General features: G+C 52.3%; 1 protein-coding gene across 1 annotated transcript in view; it reads right to left on the minus strand.

Annotated features, from left to right (window-relative positions):
• Positions 1–21,152, minus strand: part of LOC122451041 (maestro heat-like repeat family member 5) — a 57,354-nt gene that overhangs the window by 35,474 nt on the left and 728 nt on the right. Inside the window, 8 exon segments of the mRNA XM_043483510.1 lie at positions 640–759; positions 1,558–1,674; positions 1,953–2,060; positions 9,157–9,209; positions 10,677–10,836; positions 13,533–13,661; positions 14,271–14,416; positions 16,649–16,830. Coding sequence (XP_043339445.1) covers positions 640–759; positions 1,558–1,674; positions 1,953–2,060; positions 9,157–9,209; positions 10,677–10,836; positions 13,533–13,661; positions 14,271–14,416; positions 16,649–16,830 — 1,015 coding nt within the window.

A 21,152-nucleotide genomic window follows, 5' to 3' on the forward strand; every position in this document is an offset into this window, starting at 1 on the left:
TGTCTGGACCTAGAGAGACAGTGATGGGGCACCCGGCGCGTTGGCTCCAGGCGAGACCCAGAGAGTGGGGCCCTTGATGTCCCCTGAGGACACGATGATCCTGCAGCCTGTCAGTGACCAGACCCTCTGTGGGGGTCTGAGCCTCGGGTCCCAGCCGCTGCTCTACCAGCTGCCGGGTGCGGCACTGCGAGGAGGCTGGACCTTGGCCATGGTCCTGGTTCTCACTCACCCACCTCTGTACTATCCTGGCTCGCCTCCTGGGGTCACTGCCACTGCTTCCCCCTCGGGAGCTCCCCGGGGCTGGCCTTGGGCCCTGGTCTCCTGCTTTGGACGAGGCCCAGGATCAAAGAGCCACCAACCACCACGTGGCAGGAAGGCAGCCACGCGGGAGCTGTCCCTGGAGCCCCTGCTGTGTTGGTCTCACAGCTGGGCTCCCTGCAGCCCGGTGGGAAAGAGGGAGCACCATCGAGGAGGGGTAAATTGTGGCGTGGGGGCCACGCGCGCTGTTGCAGAGGTGGGCCAGAGGCTGGGGGCGCGGCCCACAGCTTTTCCCCGTAATCGGCCCCAGGAGCCCCCACCCCACAGAGGCCAAGCATCCCTGTCTGCAGCACAGGCCTCCGGCTGCTGGAGAGCCAGCACCTTGTGGGAGAAGCTGTTGAGGCTCCACTTGACGGGCGTGCTGCGGCCAAACTGCTTCAGGACAGCCCAGACGTGGTCCAGGTGGCGGGCGGCAGCCAGCCCCACGGTGAGCGCGATGCCCTGTGGGGGCAGGGGCCGGGGTCACTGACGTGGGCTGGGGGCTTGTCCGAGGGCACAGAGCACCTGCCTCCCACTAGCCTGGGAGGACACACACGTCTGAGCCCAGCCTTGTGGGGGAGTCTCTTTATGGGGGCTGGAGGCGAGGGTGGGGTAGGGGGAGAGGTGACACTGTGGAGTCCTGCTACCGCTGCCTCCCCATCTCCAGGTCTCAGCAGCCCCGCACCAGAGCAGGGAAGGAGGGTCCAGGAGACAAGGAAGAGGACACAGCTGTGATGGGCTTGGAGTGGGACCAGGGTCAGGGGTCAGAGTAGGACCAGGGTCAGGGCTCAGTATGTGACCAGGGTCAGAGCCCAGAGCGGGACCGGGGTCAGGGCCCGGAGCGTGACCGGGGCCAGGGGTCGGAGCGTGACCGGGGCCAGGGCTCGGAGCGTGACCGGGGTCAGGGGTCAGTATGTGACCGGGGTCAGGGCTCAGAGTGTGACCGGGGTCAGGTCTCAGAGTGTGACCGGGGTCAGGGCTCATAGCGTGACCGGGGTCTGGGCTCAGAGTGTGACCAGGGCCAGGGGTCGGAGTGTGACCGGGGCCAGGGGTCGGAGTGTGACCAGGGTCAGGGGTCAGTATGTGACCGGGGTCAGGGGTCAGTATGTGACCAGGGTCAGGGCTCAGAGTGTGACCGGGGTCAGGGCTCAGAGTGTGACTGGGGTCAGGGGTCAGGTCAGGGGTCGGAGTGTGACCAGGCTCAGGCCAATCCTGTGGTCAGGGTCAGGCAGTTGGCAGTGAGTGGCCTTGCAGCCTTACCTCCCTCTGCTTGGACCACTGGTGGGACGTTCCCAGCAGGGTTTTCAGGTGTGTCCTGACCGTGGTGCCGTTTTCTGAGGCTTGGAGCATCAGCCCATAGTAGATGAACAGGAAGGCCTGGGGAGGGTTCAGCTTCCTGTCTTGAGCCTGAACCGCCTCTCTGCGCCCCTGCCCACCGGGCGGCCTGCCACCTCCCCTGCAGGCCCCCTCGCCCCTCTGCTTTGTGACCAGCAATCCCTGGCCTGGTGGTGAAGCGTCAAGGGTGTGGCTGCAAGTCCTGCGGCCTGGCCCGCGCCCTCTGTTTCTTTTGGGGGCCTGGGGCTTGCTCTGGGTGTGGGTCCCGTGGACAGAGCTCTGGGCCTGTGCGGTGGGCACCAGGGATGCAGGTGGCCCACCTTCTCCTGGGGCTGTTCCTGCTGTGTCTGGTCAGGCCTGGTGAGTGCCCCCAGCAGCTCCTTGGACCACGCTTCTCTGTTCAGAAACGGTACCGACTTGCTGGCCATCTGTGAGCAGACAGGGGTGGGCGGGCAGAGGGTCTCTGTCTGAGTCTCCCCCAGCCTGGCCCGCCCCCAGCCGCTTGGGGTCCTGACTGCTGTCCTCCTCCCCACTCCCCTCTCCTGAGGCTCCAGGCCCGCTCTCTGACTTGTTCGCTTGCCCTTGGGGACGAGACTCATTCTTCAGGGTGCCCCTCCCTGAAGTTCTCCAGGAGGGGCTGGAAACCAGGAGCCTGACTATGTCCCCAGGGCTGGGCCGAGGCCCGGCTGTCATAGAGGCCCAGTGGCGCGTCCCCTCAAGGTGGCTGCACCACAGTGTGGGTGCCTGGGGGGGCAAGGTTGGTCTTGTTTGCCCATGGCTGTCTCCCCAGCACCTAAAACAGTGCCCGACAAGTAGTTGACACTCTGTTAGTATTTTTGAATGAAGGAATAAATGAACCAACGATCAAATAAATGAATGAGAAGTCCCTTCTAAACATAAAGTCCTAAAAGCCCTAACTCTGCATCATTTTATGATGATAAATACACAGCCTCTCTATTTTTAGTGTTCCTGGTTTCCACAATACAAGTCGTCTAAGATTTTGATCCTAAGATTCTTTCTGGTGGAGACACTCCTAATTATGCTCCCAACCCAAATACCTTAAAAGAAGAAAAGATTGGTAAATGTGAAGATAAGCATTTCAAGAAGTTTGTTTAGCCAAATCACCATAAATTAAGTTGAAAGACACAGTAGTTTTTTTTTTTTCTTTCTGTGATCTGTTGCCAAGAGTTAATATCATTGATAAAGAGCACTTTATAAACCAATAAGAAAAAGATGACAATCCACTTAAAAATGGAGATATATAAATTCAACCTTACTAATATTTAAGAAATGGAAATTAAGATGATGTATCATTTTGGCCAAGATTGAGAAATAGTAACAGCACCATTTTGGAGGTGATTGGATCACATTAAAGTGCAGGTTTGGGCAATGTAAACTAAAATTTATAGTTTATATACATCCATTTCCCCAATTAATTCCTTTTCTGGGGATCTACCCTAAAGGAGCACTAGCAGGGCCATCCATCCCACAGCCTTTTGGGACAGAAGACCTGCCCAGAGCACCGCCTGCGGGCAGGACTGTCTACACCCCCTCTGGTGATGCGCTCTTGGACCTGGAAATGGAAACTGCTCTAGGCTAAGGCTTCCCTGGTGGCACAGATGGTAAAGAATCTGCCTACAATGCAGGAGACCTGGGTTTGATCCCTGGGTCGGGAAGATCCCCTGGAGAAGGGGATGACTACCCACTCCAGTACTCTTGCCTGGAAATTCCTATGGACAGAGGAGCCCGGCAAGCTAGAGGTCATGGGGTCGCAAAGAGTGGGACACGACTGAGTGACTAATGCTTTCACTGCACATTGGCCATCTCCACTCCTCCAGGGCTTCCCAGGTGGTGCTGGTGGTAAAGAACCAGCCTGCCAACGCAGGAAGCAATGAGATGCGGGTTTGATCCCTGGGTCAGGAAGATCCCCTGGAGAAGGGCATGGCAACCTACACCTTCTTGCCTGGAGAATCCCATGGACAGAGGAAGCTGGTGGGCTATAGTCCATAGGGTCGCAGAGAGTCAGATACACAACTGAAGCGATTTAGCATGCACGCACACCAGGGCAGAATCCAGAGGAGCCTGCCTTCCCCGGCTGTGCCCCACACCTGGTGCATTTGCTGGGGTGCAGCAGAACCTGGGTGGCTCTCCCACAAGCCCACAGGACAGGTGTCTGCCGAATGCCCAGGGAACCCCAGCCTCCTGGAAGCTCCTAATTTCTCCAGAAGCACCAGGGGCTTCTGTTCCCTCCCCCAAAACCTTCGGTGTCTTTTTCATGGCAGCATGTACCAGCATTTGGTGGCCAAAGCGGAGCCCAAACTGCTGCGACACTATTTGTGGGAATTAGTGTGAATTCTGCATGTTTCTGTAGCAGAGGTAGTCATCTATCTGATTCTGCATCAGTCCTAGACCTTGCTAAGAATGTTTACAGAATATGTAAGGTGGTTCCATATTTCTTTTAAAAAACCTGAAATATTTTGAAATTTGAAACACATGTTTCCAAAATTTTCTTTAAAGCTTTAAATATTTTAATATTGAGGTCTGTTTAACTTACAGGGAGACACATGTCAGTGTGTAGTGCAATGAATTTTGACAAACGTATGATTGTTTCAGTTCAGTCGCTCAGTCACGTCTGACTCTTTTTGACCCCATGGACTGCAGCTAGTCAGGCTTCCCTGTCCATTACCAACTCCCGGAGTTTACTCAAACTCATGTCCATTGAGTCAGTGATGCCATCCAAGCATCTCATCTTCTGTTGTCCCCTTCTCCTCCTGCCTTTAATCTTTCCCAGCTTCAGGGTCCTTTCCAATGAGTCAATTCTCTGCATCAGGTGGCCACAATATTGGAGTTTCAGCTTCAGCATCAGTCCTTCCCATGAATATTCAGGACTGATCTCCTTTAGGATTGACTGGTTGGTTCTCCTTGCAGTCCAAGGGACTCTCAGGAGTCTTCCCCAACACCACAGTTCAAACGCATCAATTCTTCAGCGCTCAGCTTTCTTTATAGTCCAACTCTCACATCCATACGTGAGTACTGGAAAAACCATAGCTTTGACCAGATGGACCTCTGTTGGCAAAGTAATGTCTTATCCCGTCAAGATCTGGACCATTTCTGACTGCCCCAGAAAGCTCTCTCATGCTCACTCCTAGTTAACCTCCATCCCCACAAGACCAGTTTGATTTAGTTTGCCTGCCATAAGGTTAAAATTCTTCTAGAATTTTGTACAACTGGAATCGTGCGGTGTGTGCTTTGCTGTGTCTGGTATTTCTTAAAGAGACGTGTTGATTCATTCTTTGGCTGTGGTCTTCACTGCTGCGAGTGGGCTTTCTCTAGCTGAGGGCTCCTCTTAACTGTGGCTCACGGGCTTCTCACTGCAGCGGCTTCTCTGCTTGTGGGGCTCGGGCTCTAGAAGCACGGGCTTCATTCCGTAGCTATGGCTCGCTGGCTCCAGAGAGGAGTCTCAGTATTTGTGGCACTTGGGATTAGTTGCTCCTGGGCATGTGGAATCTTCCTGGACCAGGGATCAAACCAATGTACCTTGCATTGCAAAGCGATTCTTAACCACCGGATCCGCCGCGGAAGCCCTGTGTCTGCTGTTTTTGCCCTCAGTGTGTGTTTGAGATTCACCGTGCTGTTGCACACTCGTTCCAGTTGACTCCTCTGATTTTTATTATTTCATTTCTGCTGCTCAGCTTCGGTGTAACTCGCTCTCCTCTCTGCAGTTTCCTCAGGTGGGTGAGCAAGTAATTGATTTCAGATCTTTGGGAGGGGATGAGTCTGCCCAGTACAGGTTGTTTCTAGTCTGAGGCTCTTACGAATGAGGCTGCTGGGAACATGCTTCTGTGTGTAATTTTGTGTACGAGTGTTTCATGCCTCTGGGGTTAGTACCTAAAAGTGGAACTGCCGGGTCCTAACTGTATAAGAAAATGTCAGTTTTCCAAGCAGGTTTCCCCATCCCACCCGCAGCGGGCACTTCACCACCAGCATTTGGCCGAGCCTTTCTTTCTCCTTTGAGCTCTGTCCGTGGGTGGGTGGAGGCTGCTCTCGGATGTTAACTGACATTTCCCTGAGGACTCAAGATGCTGACCGTTGTGTCTTTGGCTTTTGGTCATTCATCTGCCTTCCTCTGTGACATGCCTACTTACCTCTTCTGTTCACTTTTGCAATTGGGCTGTTTCTCTCTTCTCCCTGATTTTGGAAGAGTTCTTCACTTATTCTGGATACAATCCCTTGCCAGAGATATGTCTTGTGAATATTTTCTCGTGTCTCTGATTTCCCTTTTTTCACTTTCCTCGTAGTATTGTTGGATGAGCAGAAGCTTTAATTCAGATGGAATCCAATTTATCCATTAAAAATTTTTTTTATGATGAATGGTGTTTGGGTTCCAAGAAATATTTACCTGCCTCAAGATAAAGGCAAGATTGTCTCCAGTGTTTTCCTCAAGAAGTTTTTCGTGTTTTTAATATTTAGGCCGTGGGCCCATCTCAAATTAACTTTTGTGAATGGTTAGAGGCAGGCATTAAAGTTCCTTTTTTTGTAATGAAGTTGGTTGGCATCACAGTGGCAATACACAAATCAATTTTTAGAATTGACATCTTAACATTATCAACTCTCGTTATCCACGATCATTTATCTGCGTTTATTTCAGTTTTATTTAATTTCTTTTTGCAGTGTTTTGTAAAGATCTTGCCCATATTCTGTTAAATTTATCTGAGTCTTTCATGTTTTTAATGTGACTGCATCATAGTTTTTTAGAAGTTTATTTTCCAATTGTTTATTATTAGTACACAGAAATTCAGTTGACATTTGCATATTGATTCTATACCCTGAGATCTTGCTAAATTCAATTATTAGTAATTAATAGTTCCAGAATTTAAAAAACTGTGAGATTTCCTGTGTATGCAATTATGTTGTCTGCAAAGAAAGACAGTTTTTCATTTTCCATTGCAGTCCGTATATCTGTTTTCACCTGTCTCTTACCTTAGGCCCTGGTTAGGACTTCAGTGCACTGTTGACCAGAAGTGGAGACTGTGGACCTCTTTGCCTTATTCTGATCTTAGTGGGAAGGTGTCATTCATTCATCATAAGGTAAGTGAGTGGCAGCGTTTCCATAGATGCTGGTTTCCTCCTACTCCTGCTTTGTGAAGAGCCTTCCTCAATGTGATGCTGCGACTTCTACTAAAAATATACACGTGGTCTTCATCTTCCGGCACAGAGCTTCTGAAACCCTTTCCTAAGTGAGGAGAGCAGTAAAGGTGTCTTTTGTTGTTCACAAGAAGCCTGGCTCCACTTCTGGAGAGCCCCTGGCTCTCCACCCAGGATGAGGGCAAGTTGCCAGGAGAACCAATCCTGGATTGACAGTTGGAACTCTGACCCACCTCTCAACCTTCAGAGAGGCGAGAGGGCGAGAGGTGGACTTTAATTATCAGCCGCCAGCGGTTTCGTGAATCACACCTATCAACAAGGTCTCTGTAAAAACTCCAAAGGGCTGGGATGTGAGAGATTCCAGGTAGGTGAACAAAAAGGCAGATTTTTCTTGCTAATCTTTTGCTAAATATTTTTGAGTTCATCTTCACAAAAGATATTGGTTTATAGCTTTCTTGTAATGTCTTCTTCTGGCTTTGGTGTTGGAGTTGTGCTGGCCTCATAAGATGGTTTCAAGACTGTTCCTTCTTCCTCTATTTTCTGAGAGAATTTGGACAGAATGGGTAATATTTCTGCATTAACTTGTGACGGGCTTCCCTGGTGGCTCAGATGATAGAGAATCTGTCGGCAAAGCAGGAGACCCAGGTTGAATCCCTGGGTTGGGAAGATGCTCTGGAGAAGGGCATGGCAACCCACTTCAGTATTCTTGCCTGGAGAATCCCATGGACAGAGGAGCCTGGCGGGCTACAGTCCAAAGGGTCTCAGAGTCAGACATGACTGAGCGACTAACACTTTAATTTGTGATGGAATTAACCAGCGAAGCCTGTGGGAAGGTTTATAAAATATGACTCCAATTTCTTTTATCCAGGGCTACTCAGGTCCTCTGTTTCTTCTCTTGTCAGTTTTGTGGTTTGTGTTTTCTAGGGAATTTGTTTATTCAATCTAAATTGCCTAATTTATTGGAATCATATTTTATTACCCTTCCATGTTTAAAGTTTTTCAGTGATACTCCATCTTTACTGATAATGAATATTTTTTATTTTCTTGATCAGCTTATCAAAGAGCTTATCATTTTATTAATATATTTGAAAAACCTACTTCTGGTGTTATTCACTCTCTATTGTTTGTCCATTTAAAAAAATTTGATTTTTCCTCTACTTTTTATTATTTTCTTTCCTCTACTTTGGGCTTAATTTGCACTTTGGGGATGGCTCCTTTAAATGGAGTTTAGATAATAGATTTTATCTTTTTTCTTTTCTAATATGGGCATTACAAATATAAATTTCTTCTAAGCATTGTTTTTTGTTGAGCCCCACAAATTTTTCAAATTTTCATATTGTGCTTTCTTTAATATTCATTTCAAAATATTTTCTAATTTTCCTTGTGATTTCTTCTATGACTTGTGGGTTATTTAAAAGAGTGTTGTCTAATTTCCAAACATTTGGAATTTGTCCAGATGTATTTGGTATTGATCTCTAATTGATGTTCTGGGCAGAGAATGTATTCTGTTTGATTTCAGTCCTTTTAAATTTATTGAAACCTGATATATAGCCCAGCAAATGATCTGTCTTGGTGAATGTTCCATTTACATTTGAAAAGAATGTCAATTAGATCAATTCGGTTAATTATGTTGTTCAAGTCTTCTATGTCCTTAGTGATTTTCTGTCTTATTTTTCTATTAATTACCTGTATTGCTGCTGCTGGCAGTGTTATTTCCACTAAATGCTATTTAATTACAACTATTCTGCTGCTACTATATGATAATAATAACTAATGAAGTGAGTGAGGGCTTCCTATCTGTCACGCAGAATGCCAGACACCGTGTAGATTATTTCCTATCATTTCGCAGCAAGCATTGGAGGTTGGTACCTTCACCCCCATTTGACAGAGGAGGAAATAAGGTACAGAGAGGCAAAGTAGGTCACCCAGGACACACAACTGTGGTTGGTTGAACCTGGACTTGAATCCAGGCCTGCCAGGGCCCAGAGTCCCTTCTCCTGGCCACGTGATGTGTGGTTGGAGCCGGAGCAGCGTGACACCCGTCCTCGCTGTGACGACTTCAGTCCCCACCGCCCTCCTCCTTGCCCCTCTGCTCTCCCATCTGGCCTCTGCGTCCTCTCTGGGCCCCTTAGTCACGGACCTAGACCCCAGGGTGGGCAGGAAGGGCCTTGTGTGTGTTGCACACTTGCTCTGTGCCAGGTGTCTAGAGACCACAGTTCACATCCTCACTCCCAGGGGCCCTGCAGCGCCTCGGTACCAGCCTTGCCCGCCCTCCGCCTCCCGTCCTGAGCCTCCTCCGTCCCCCCAGGGCTGAGTGCGTGCCCACCCTCGCCCCCATCAGCCCCACAGAGGGCCCCCGTGTCTGGGCTCCCTCCCTACCTTGGCCAGCTGCTCTTCCCAGCCAGCCTTCTCTCCCTCCTTGAAGAGATTCTCTGAGGGAGAGAGCGGAGGTGGTGGTCACTGGAGGCCAGGTCCTATGTCCACGGCCGGGGCTGGGTCTTGGGCTCCATCTCCCCCATCCCTTGGACATGACTGAGTCAGGACTGCGTTGTCCTGGGATTGTCCGGCTCCCTGGGGGAGGCGAGCTCGGAGGATGGTGAGCTGGGCTTGGGGCTCCAGAGCACTGGGCTGGTGTCGTGGTCCTGCCATCCCTGCTGTGTGACCTCAGGTGGGTCAAGTTCCCTCTCTGGGCCTCAGGCTCACCCACAGTGGAATAGAGGGTTCCCTCTGGGCAAGGTCCCTTGGGATGTGCTTGGGTCTCCTCAATGGTGGGAAAACAAGGCCCAGAGGGGCACACTGGGGCTGGAAAGCCTTTATGGAGCTTTGGAAACCCAACCTCAGAAAGAGGGGCCACTTCGGGGATTGCTCTGGGGGGGTCTCAGAGGTGACCCGAGGCACAGAGGGACCTCCACCCAGCCTGTCAGCTGCAGGGGAGGGGTGCACAGCCGAGCCAAGCTGAGGCCTGCCTCCTCCCAGCCTTATTCCCAAGCACAGCCTCTGAGGCCTCCCCTCTGGGTGGCCCTGGAGACAGCAGATCCGCCACACCCATTTTCCCCCCTCACTTCAACCCCCCAGCTGAGGCTGTTGACTAGCTCCTCCCTAAGGCCCCGAGGTGTACTCACACCATTTCCTGCTCAAACCCCTACTCATCCCGCAAGGCATGGCTCAGAGTTGGCTGCCTCCTCTGGGAAGTCCTCCCTGATGGCCACCGGGGCAGACAGCAGTGAGTTCAGCTCATGCTTGTGAATGAATGAATGAGTGACGGATGGGAGGTGGAGTGTGCCTCCCTGGCGAGGCTGTGAGCTCCTGATGGCAGAGCGGGCACACGACAGGAACTCAAAGAGTGTTAGCTGAGCCTCATCCTGGTAAGACCTCCCCCCGTGAGTCCTCCCTGGGGGTCCTCAGAGACCCCCCCCACTATCCAAGGTGGCCCTTCCAGTGGCTCAGAGGCAGCAGCCGCGGAGGCGGCACAGGAACATGGAGCCCCCAGGGCTGCGGCATGCGGCTGGGTGCCCAGGCCTGTCGCACAGTCTGGGAGCTCGGTCTGTCTGTCTGCCGGGAACCCGCGGAGAGGACCGCGGAGCACGCGGCAGAGCAGGCCTCCCTCCTGGAACCCCTGCGCTCCGCCTGGGCTGTGTCCAGGCCTGTGGCTGAAACGCCGAGGACAGGAGCGCGGCCTCGTCGGGACGGGCGGCGCAGACGGGCCGTGGGGGTGTCCGGGCCGCAGCCTGCGGCCGTCTGGCTGGCTTCCCTGTTGTGCAGCTGATCTCGGTCCCGAGGGTGTCCCGCGGGTCAGCAGCCCTGCGGCCCCTCCTGCTCTCTTCATGGCCTGCCCCGCCGCCCCCTGCTAGCCTGCGGACAGAGGGTGGCCAGGCCCAGGCCCCGAGGGCAGGACATACCATCCGAGGTCATGATGCCCATCACGTAGAAGAGACTGCGGTGCGGGAAGACGCCCGACAGGACCTCGGTCTCCAGATGCTGGGCCACCGCCTGCCACGAGTGCCTGCAGATGGCCACCAGCACGTTGCTGGCCGCATCCTGGTAGGCCTCCTCCAGCTCCTGGGCGGGGGGCGGAGAGGAAGAGTGGGTGCTCAGATGGAGCCTTGACATCTCACACACGGGGTCTGGTTTGGTGGGCAAGACAGCTACTGTCAACCCAGGTTTTGGATGGAAAACTGAGGCCGAGGGAGCCTGACACGCAGAGTGGGCAGGTGATGGTGAGGCTCATCCCCAGGGCTCAGGATCACATGTGAATATCCACATCCCTGGGCCTCTTCCTGGTCCAGAAGCCCATCGTCATTATCCCTGCTGCGGAGCCTTTGCACAGATGCTGTCTCCCGCCTGGAATACAGTGCCCACTCGCCCTGTCTGTTCAAATGCTAGTCCATTTTGAAAGCTTGCTCCAACGCCTACACTCTGGACACACGTCCTGAAGGCTCTACTTGATGTCACCTCTTTCTGGAACTCCTGGGAGCTTAGGACAACATCACAGCCTTGGAGTCTTAACCACCAGGGATTCAGAAGCACAGTCTCTGCTTCTGCCCCGAGATCTCGGGCCTGAGGTGTCAGCGTCCCAGAGGCAGAGGCCCAGCTGGCCAGCCCCCTGCCCTCCCTGCACCCCAGCCAGGCCCACCACGCTCTGCTCGAGGGGCAGCCTCAGACCGCCCAGCGCTGTGTTGCCACACTCAGGGCTTTTCTCAGTGCTGTCTGGGCATCATGTGAAATCGTTATATCATTTATGATTTGTTCAAAGGGTGACTATGAGGGCTTCTTGTTAAGATGATGGGTTGAATCTGATTTTGCTCTTTCAGGAAAAGACCTCAAGTACTCTACGTTTAGGAGGTTTTTACCAAGGGCGATAGCCACCCCTCTGGGTGAGGTAACTGGGCTGAGCGCTAAGCAGGCAGTGAGGCAAGCTGAGAACTTGCCCCCACTGACACCACACGTAGTCTGGTAGAAATCCTGGGGGGGTGCATCTCCCAGATGCTTACAGCTAGGGGGGCCGGGGAGAGGGCAGATGGGTGTGAAGTCAAGCGCCCAGATCCCTTCCCCAGTCTGCACACCCACAGGGTCTCTGGAGAGGCCAGGCTGAGGGTCTCTGGGTGGGGAGGCCAGGCCCGCGAATGCCGGGGACAGGCACTTCCTGGGTCAGGTTCTCCACTCTGCTGCGCGGGGCTGAGCCCCAGATCAGGTCTTCCCTGGGAGATCTGGATGGCCCGAGAGGAACGACACTGAGGTGCTGATACGGGGACGGGGACACACAGAGGACAGTAGAGGGCTCACCTCGTAACTCTGCTGTGGACCCCCAATCTCATCACCCACCTGTGTGCCCAGAGCATCCTAGCAGCTTGTAAGCACATGCAGATGGCCACACAGAGAAGGCCACAGATGTGGGAGGGACCAAAACCATAGCCAAAACCACAAACCCGATGAAACCCAAAGAAAAGCTACTCGGAGAAAATAGAGGCCAAGCAGAGAGATAAAGCTTGAAGCAAAACAGTTCCTTTAATATCCTGAGAGATAAGGGAAAACACTGCATCTGTGAAGCTATTAACAGGATGAAATGGGAACATTCTGAGGACAAAGACCAAGATGTCTTGAAAGTTAAAGGCTCATGGATATGCATAGAAAATGCAGTCAAAGATTTGGAAGATGATGGCTGCTCAGAAAGGAGAATGAAGGACAGTGAGGTGGAAAAAGTGAAGGGGTCTTTTGGGCCTAGAAAAGAGAACAACAGTCTCAAAGGCCCCTTGCTGAATCGGAGAAATCAAAGCATAACTTTAGTTCCACCCTGATGCTCCAGGCCAGTTGCATCTATCTGGGACTTATCACCCCATGTCCGGAAACCTACCAGCCCCTACACCCGCCCAGAAGACTTATCACCCCCTGCCCAACTACAAATGTCATCTCAACAAAAGAATACTCAAAATATCCAGCCTGATTGACGTTTCCCTTATCGCTTCCACAAACCTCCCTATAAGTATGAAGCTTCCCTGATCCCTTTCGGCGCTCAGCCTGTCATTAGGCCAACTGTCGCCCCTCCTTGCCTGAATAAAGGTAACCCACTTCTGTTGAGGTCGTCTTTCCTTTTCTGCCTCTCCCAAACTATGCCTTACAAAAAGAGGTGGGATGAGAGTATGAGGAACTCTGGAGAGCTCTGGGTCTGAGAGTTCCTGAAGCCTAGTACAGAGAAACACAGGGGACGATGTCCTGGGGAATCAGGGAAGCATCTTCCAGAAGCAAAGGACCCAAGCAGCTGGACTGCAAGGATGCAGGACCGCCTATCACAGAGGCTAAGACAGACCCAGAGCCAGGCACGTGCTGGGCGTCATGCAGATGGAGGCGCCAGGAGGCACCTGCTCTCCCTGTGAGTCCTGGACCAGCTTGTGCACCCAGAGAAGCACCTGCCCCCACCTGCTGGGGGATGTGCGGTCCAGGTCCAAACCTCTGGTCTTCAATAGGCAGGGACCCAGAGGCAGGCAGCTAAGGGCTGAGTTACTGCCTGGGGAATGGGTGGGATGCACAGACCAGTCAAGAACTCTCTGAGCCTCACCTTTCTCTGCTGTAAAATGGGTGCATGATGTTGTCCCTCTGAAGGGGCTAGTGGTAAGAAAATGAGAAAATGGGTAGAATCTCTTGGTCAGCCACAAGACTGGGCATTCCCAGCATTCTTTGGGTCCCTGGGGCAGCTGCCTGCACCCCAGAAGCCTTTGTGGAATGGCCTATTTGCTGGGGGTGGGGTGGGGGAGACTCACTGTGGACTTGGTCATGTTCTCCAGGGCCAGCTGCATGAATGACTTCTCCCAGGTCTCCTCCAGGGACTCACTGGCTCCAATGACCGCCTCTAGGACGTGGAAGAGCCGGAACTTGTGCCGGGTGGAGATCTGTGGGTGGCAGGGTGGACACAGGCTTAGAGACGAGTTGGATCTGATTAAGTGGGGAGTAGCCATGGGAGCAGCAGTGGCGGGGTGCGTAAGGAGGCCAGCGAGGAGATAGCATAGTGAATGCATTTGGCCATCCACGTAGCAACACCTTTGTCAACAGCCCTGAGCTAGGTTCTGCAGAGACAGATGAATAAACACTTGTCCCCATCCTCAGGGAACTGCAAAGGGGTCTAAAGAGCATTCTACCAATTTATCCATTCATTCTTTTATCCATCCATTCATTAAAAAAATCCAGATAGAGCTTTCCCCTAATCATCCACCCAACCATCCCTCCACTGTGACTTTAGGCAAATCACTTCCCCCCTCTCAGTCTCAGTGTTCTCATCTCTGGGAATCACGACAGTTCATTGAGAGACTGTTCAGAGGATGGTCCACACATGTTGGTCTACTTTCCACCCACCCCCTGCTGGCTCGCTGGACGCATGGGGAGACTGACTTGCCCCAAATCACAGCTCTGCTGTCCGGAGGAACCAAGGTCTGAACCTGTTTTGGGTCTAGCCCTCCCCTCCCCTCCCCACGCCCGCCCTGAAGAGCCCGAACAGCTCCCACCTGCTGGTTGTTTACAAAGTAGTCGCTGATGGTTTCCAGCACCAGGTTGGGGGCCCCGTGAGATATGTTCTTGATTTTCTTGATGGTGTACCTCAGGTGGACGGAGTCTGAACTACTGAGGTCCCGGAGCAGCTTGAAGCAGATGGCTGAGGCAGAAGACGCGCGCGTGGGTGTGCCGTGGGAAGGCCACGGCATGCCAGCAGCGCTGGGTGGGCGGGGAAGGGTGGGACTGGGAACGGAAGCCGCGATCTGACAGGAAGGGCTGGGGAACTGAACACACTGGGAAATCCTGGGGCTCCTAACCGCTCTGCCGTCCTTTTGAGATCAGGAGCAAGAAAGCAAGCAGGGAATGCATTCTTGTTCACGCGTGCAGTACTCGATCCATTCATTGGCTCACTCTCCTTTTCACCCATCCATTTACACATCTATCATCCATGTGTCCGTCGATCTATCCATCCACCCATACATTTATCCATGTCTTTCTATCCAGCAACCCACCGGCCCACCCACCTTCCTGCTCATCCTTATGCTCATTCATCAGTCCATCCATTAATAAATTTATCCATCTATCCACCTTTGGTCCATCCAACTTTCCATTCCTAAATCCATCCATCTATCCATCCATCTACTCACTATTCACCCATTTAAAAATTCATCTACCCATCCACCCACCTATCTGTTGATAAATTAAGCATCCATCCCTCCATCCCTCCATCTGTTCTTTCCTCACCCCTTCATCCTCCATCCAGTCACCCAACATTCAGTGGTGTTCATTTACTGTAAGACTGTGTGTGTGGCCCCAAGGGAAGTCAGGGCCTGGCTCTGTTCTGAAGGAGTCTCCAGCCCAGGAGAGCCATACCCAGTATCAGCGGACCTGAGTTCTGTGGGGAAGTTGTATAAAAGGCCCTGGGCACAGAGAGGGGAGGGCTGATAAATCCTAAGATGGAGAGGTAGTCAGGACTGGCTTCACAGAGAGGGTGGCATTTTAGCTTTGCCTACAAGGACGAAGACAGGGGAAAAGCATTCCAGTGAGAGGGCCGGGTGTGAGCTGAGGTTCTAGGGTGTGAAAGGTGTTGGAGGAGGGCGGAGGGAAGGGCTGAGAGAGGGCATTTTGGGCTTTCGATGGTGTCTTAGGAAGTGTGAAGAGGCCAAACAGGATGGGCAGGAGGCCCTGATAAAAGCTGCAAACAATCCACGCCTCTTGAAACCCCAGGGTCCTAGAAGGTGGGCCTGCTCTGGCCCTCGGCCCCACGCCTCTTGACACCTCAGGGTCCTGGAGGGTGGGCCTGCTCTGGCCCTCGGCCCCACGCCTCTTGACACCTCAGGGTCCTGGAGGGTGGGCCTGCTCTGACCCTCCTCCGCATGCCTCTTGACACCTCAGGGTCCTGGAGGGTGGGCCTGCTCTGACCCCCTTCCCCACGCCTCTTGTCACCTCAGGGTCCTGGAGGGTGGGCCTGCTCTGACCCCCTTCCCCACGCCTCTTGTCACCTCAGGGTTCTGGAGGGTGGGCCTGCTCTGACCCCCTTCCCCACGCCTCTTGACACCTCAGGGTCCTGGGGGGTGGGCCTGCTCTGACCCTCTTCCCCATGCCTCTTCTCACCTCAGGGTCCTGGAGGGTGGGCCTGCTCTGACCCCCTTCCCCACGCCTCTTGACACCTCAGGGTCCTGGAGGGCGGGCCTGCTCTGACCCTCCTCCCCACGCCTCTTGAAACCCTAACGTCCTGGAGGGCGGGCCTGCTCTGACCCTCCTCCCCACGCCTCTTGAAACCCTAAGGTCCTGGAGGGTGGGCCTGCTCTGACCCTTGGCCCCACGCCTCTTGACACCTCAGGGTCCTGGGGGGTGGGCCTGCTCTGACCCTCTTCCCCACGCCTCTTGACACCTCAGGGTCCTGGAGGGTGGGCCTGCTCTGACCCTCTTCCCCATGCCTCTTCTCACCTCAGGGTCCTGGAGGGTGGGCCTGCTCTGACCCCCTTCCCCACGCCTCTTGTCACCTCAGGGTCCTGGAGGGTGGGCCTGCTCAGACCCCCTTCCCCACGCCTCTTGTCACCTCAGGGTACTGGGGGGTGGGCCTGCTCTGACCCCCTTCCCCACGCCTCTTGTCACCTCAGGGTCCTGGAGGGTGGGCCTGCTCTGACCCCCTTCCCCATGCCTCTTGACACCTCAGGGTCCTGGAGGGTGGGCCTGCTCTGACCCCCTTCCCCATGCCTCTTCTCACCTCAGTGTCCTGGAGGGTGGGCCTGCTCTGACCCTCTTCCCCATGCCTCTGACACCCCAGGGTCCTGGAGGGTGGGCCTGCTCTGGCCCTCAGCCCCAGGACTTCCTCAGGTGGAGGGACTGATGGGGTCTGCCGGAACCAAGCCCCAGGGCCGGGGGTCACCTTTGTTGTAGGCTTCCTCGATGAACGTCCTGTGCTCCTTGGGCATCAGGGCGGCCTGGCTGGTCTGTGACTTGCAGAGCAGGATGGTGGTGGGGGGCCTCTGTCTGTCTCCCTGGGCAGACTTCTGAGGCACCTTCATGTAGGCCTGGTTCTTTGTGAATTCAGAGATGTGGGAGGAGGTTCTGAAAGGGAAAAGAGGACTTGGGTGTATGTATCTGAATGGCCCCGTGTGTTTACAGGGAGAGGTGCTGTAGAGGCCGAGAGACTGGTATTATCTAAATAGAAAATTCCAAAGAATCTAAAAAACACCCTACCAGAACTAAAAAGTGAATTCGGCAAATTGGCAAATATAAAGTCAGCATATAAAAATCAGTCATGTTGCTATGTACCAGCAACGAACTGGGAATTAAAATAAAAAGGTACTATAAACAATAGCACTAAAAATCATGAGATATTTGGGTATAAATGTATCAAATAATTGTAAGATCCATACACTGTAAAATATAAAATACTGTTGAAAGAAATAAAGATTTTTAATAAATGGGGCAACACACCATGTTTACAGATTGGAAGACTCAATGTTGTTGTCTATTTTTTCTAAATTTATCTAAATATTCAATGCAATTTTCATCAAAATCCAAGAAGCATTTTTTTTTTTTGTAGTAGCCAACAACTTGTTCCTAAAATTTATGTGGAGAAGTAAAGGAATAAAGATAGCCTAACAATTTGGAGAGAAGAATTGGAGTACTGATACTGCTGATCTGAAGGTTTGTTACACAGTTATAGTAATCAACGCAGTGCAGTATTGATGAAAGCACAGAAATAGAAACAAATGGAGCCAACTATAGAGTCTAGAAAAAGGCCCACATGTATTTTGGTAAAGGTGCAAAAGTAGTTTAATTAAGAAAGGATAGTCTATTCAATGAATGGTGCTGCAATAACTGGATAAACATATGTAAAAAATAAACCCCAATTTATATCTCACTACAAACACAAATTAACTCAACACTGACCACAGACTTAGAGTAAAACCTAAAATTCTTAAACTTCTCAAAGAACATGTAGGAGTAAACCTCTGTGACCCTGAGCTGCATGAAGCAGTCACACAAAGGCACAATCCATAGAATAAAAAATCGGTGAACAAGTTCACCAAAATTAAGAATTCCTGCTTTTTGAAAGACAGCTACAACAAATGAAAAGATAAACTTTGGACTTGGAGGAAGAATTTGCAAATCACATACCTGATAAAAGACTATGCCTGAAATATACAAATACCTTACGAACAACACACAAACAGCCTAAGAAAATACAGGTAAAAAGATTCAAATGACATTCCACTAAAGGAGAAAAGCAGATGGCAAATAAGCCCATAAAAACTGCTCAACACCATTCCCCATGAGAGAAACAAATTAAAACCACAGTGGGATATCAATACACATCTCCTAGAACGGAGAAAAGAAAAACCAGAAAATACCAAGTGCTGGTGAGGAGACAGAGTAACTAGAGTTTCCATCATTGCCCGCGGAAATGCAAAATGGTACAGCCATCGTGGAGGGTGGTTTGGTACTTTCTTAGAAAGTAAAACCTACATTTACCATCCGACTCAGATATTTTACTCCTAGGCATTCACCGAAGTGAAATGACAACATCGCACAAAAATCTGTACACAGATGTTTACCGTGGCTTTATAATAACCACAAACAGAAAAAATCCAAATGTCCTTCGACTGGCGAATGCACAACAAACTGTGCTACATCCATAGAAATACTACTCAGCAGTAACGAGAGGAGTGACTGATGAAGGAGACCACATGAAGGAGGCTTAAGTGCATCAGGCTGTGTGAAAAGAACCAGACCCCCAAAGCTACGTGCTGCCTTGTCCCATTTTTGTGACATTCTGAAAAGGTAAAACTATACAGACAGAAAACAGACCAGTGGTTTCTGGGGATAGCGGGGTTGCTGGAGGATTGATTACGAAAAGGGGCACGGGGAATTTGCAGGGGGAGATGGAACAGTTTCAGAGCTTGTGTGTGGTAGTGGATACACTGTATGAGTCCCAATCTGGAACTGGGGCTTCCCTGGCTGTCCAGCAGTTGGGACTTGGAGCTTCCACTGCAGGGGGCACAGGTTCAATCCCTAGTCAGGGAACAAAGATCCCACATGCTGTGTGGTATGGCCGAAAAAAAAATTAATTAAAAAGAAAAAACTTGTAGAACTGGACATTGAAAAGGGTGAATTTTACTGCATGTAAACAAAAAAAGAAATACTTTAGCTACTGAACAACAACATAGCTAAAATAAAACCAAATAAACCAAAAACAAAAGAAATAAGAACAAAAATGATCCCCCCATCTCATTTCCTTCTACTATTTCTTTTTTCTGAAATATTTATTTATTTTTTTTACTTTTTGGCCATGCCTCATGGCACGCAGGATCCTTGGGGCATTCAAGATCTTATTTCCTCAACCAGCGATGGAACCCATGCCCCCTGCAGTGGAAGCTCAGAGTCTTAACTTCTGGACCACCATGGAAGCCCCTTTCTCTGGCTTATTCTTGCTCACTCCACCCACTCCAGGTGCAGAGGGCTCCCGCTGCTCCTGAACCCGCTGGGCACACTTCTACCTCAGGACTTTGCACTGGCTGTTCCAGTTTGGTGAGCATCATCCCTCCAGAGCTCTGCTCAGCTCAGCCCCTCACCACCGCCCCCCTTCACTTCTTTGCTCAGTTGTATTTTTCTTGATGAACGTCTTTAAAATCTGACCCTCGACCCACACTCTCCACTCCCTAAACCTGTTGATTTCCTCCCACATCCCTTCCCACCTTGTAGCACTGCATAATTCTCTGGACCGTGTCTATTGTTTATCAGCTGTCTCTCCCACCAGAATGTAAGCCAGGAGACAGGGCTCTTCATGTCTTGTTTCTAGCTGTGTCCCCAACACCTGGAACTGTGCCTGTTACTCCTGGCAGGGACTCAGCAAATGTTTGTGGAAAGAACAGTGGAGTGACGTGTCCAGAGCAGCCATCAGCCCCGCCGGGCTCTTCAGGGTCCAGCCCTGGGACAGCCCTTTCAGCTCACTGGGATCCTGGCAGTCTGACCTCTACAGCCTCCACACTAGATCAGCTGCCTGAGACCTTCCGGCTGACCTTGGGCCTCTGCTCTCCTGTCTGCCCAGAGCGTGTGACCTCCCGCCCCGTCCTCCTTGACCCCTTGCGGGGGCCACCTTCAGCCTGCTCGCCATGGTCAGCACATCCTAGGGTAGGGGGTGTGTCCCCCAGCTCCCTGATGACTAATGGCCCTCCTTGGCTCCCTCTGAACTCTCAGGAACTCCAGTGGCTCCACTGACCAACCCCTGGGCCTTTTCCTTCCCAGTTCCCCTGGGGATGTGGTGGCTGTCTCTGGGTGTCCCAGTGAAGGCCCTGGGCGAAGACTCAGTGACTGACTGAGTGAGTGGATGCTGCTGAGGGCGTGCTCCTGGGAGAAGCCAAGGTCAGCCTTGGACAGTGGGACCATCCTCCCGTCCACCTGGAGCTGCTACCTTCAGCTCCCCTCCCAGCTGGCCTTCCTGCCTGGAGTGTGGGGGCCTTCCCCTTCCCTGGCCATGTCCAGCCTGAGGACCCTCTGCCCCTCCCCACCAGCTGCCTCTCTGGGGACCAGTGACTGTGTGGTCAGCAGGGGATTTTCCCGGGCTATACTTTGCCCACCACACACCTCACCAGCGCCCCCACCACTGCCAACGAGGACTGGTTTGTGTCAGGAGCTTGATCCGGTCTGCCCTGTCCTCATACCAACCCCACAAGGTGCTGAGACACAGAGGTTCAGCGACCCGTCCCAGACACCCAACCTCTGCAGGACAGCATCCATTCAGACTGGCTCTGACTCCAAAGCTTGCATCCCAGGGATGTGACCACTGGGGCTCAGTACACACCGCCCCTCCTGGTAGGCCCCCCTTCCTACGTGCGTGCTCACACTCTTAGTTGTGTCTGACTCTCTGTGACTCTATGGACTGTAGCCCTCCAGGGTCCTCTGTCCATGGGATTCTGCAGGCAAGAATACTGGAGTGGGTTGCCGCGCCCCAGAGATCTTCCTGACCCAGGGATCGAACCTGAATCTCTTAAGTCTCCCCCATCGGCAGGTGAGTCTTTACCCACCAGGGCCACCTGGGAAGCCCCCTCCTTCCTATGGCCTCTCAGAAAACCAGCTACTCTCGTGCAGCTCCTGGAGGGCTCAGCTTTTCACACCGAGCCTGGCCCCTCCTGCACCCTGGAGGGGCCTTGATCTGTGTCTCACCCCAAACCTGCCTCCCAGTCCCGTGGTGACCAGGATTGAATGTATTTTGAAAGACAGGAGAATAGGAAGGCAGTTAGCAGACAGCTGCAGGATGAGCGTTTCTCGCCCTAGACGTGAGGCGGGATGTGGCAGAGGGGAGACCGTCCTGAGCACGCAGGCAGAAGTGACAGCACAGAACAGCAGAGCTGCATTCCGAGGTGGGCCGGGCAGCTCCCTCG

Source organism: Cervus canadensis, chromosome 12, assembly GCF_019320065.1.
Source record: "Cervus canadensis isolate Bull #8, Minnesota chromosome 12, ASM1932006v1, whole genome shotgun sequence".
In the NCBI taxonomy this organism is placed as follows: domain Eukaryota; kingdom Metazoa; phylum Chordata; class Mammalia; order Artiodactyla; family Cervidae; genus Cervus; species Cervus canadensis.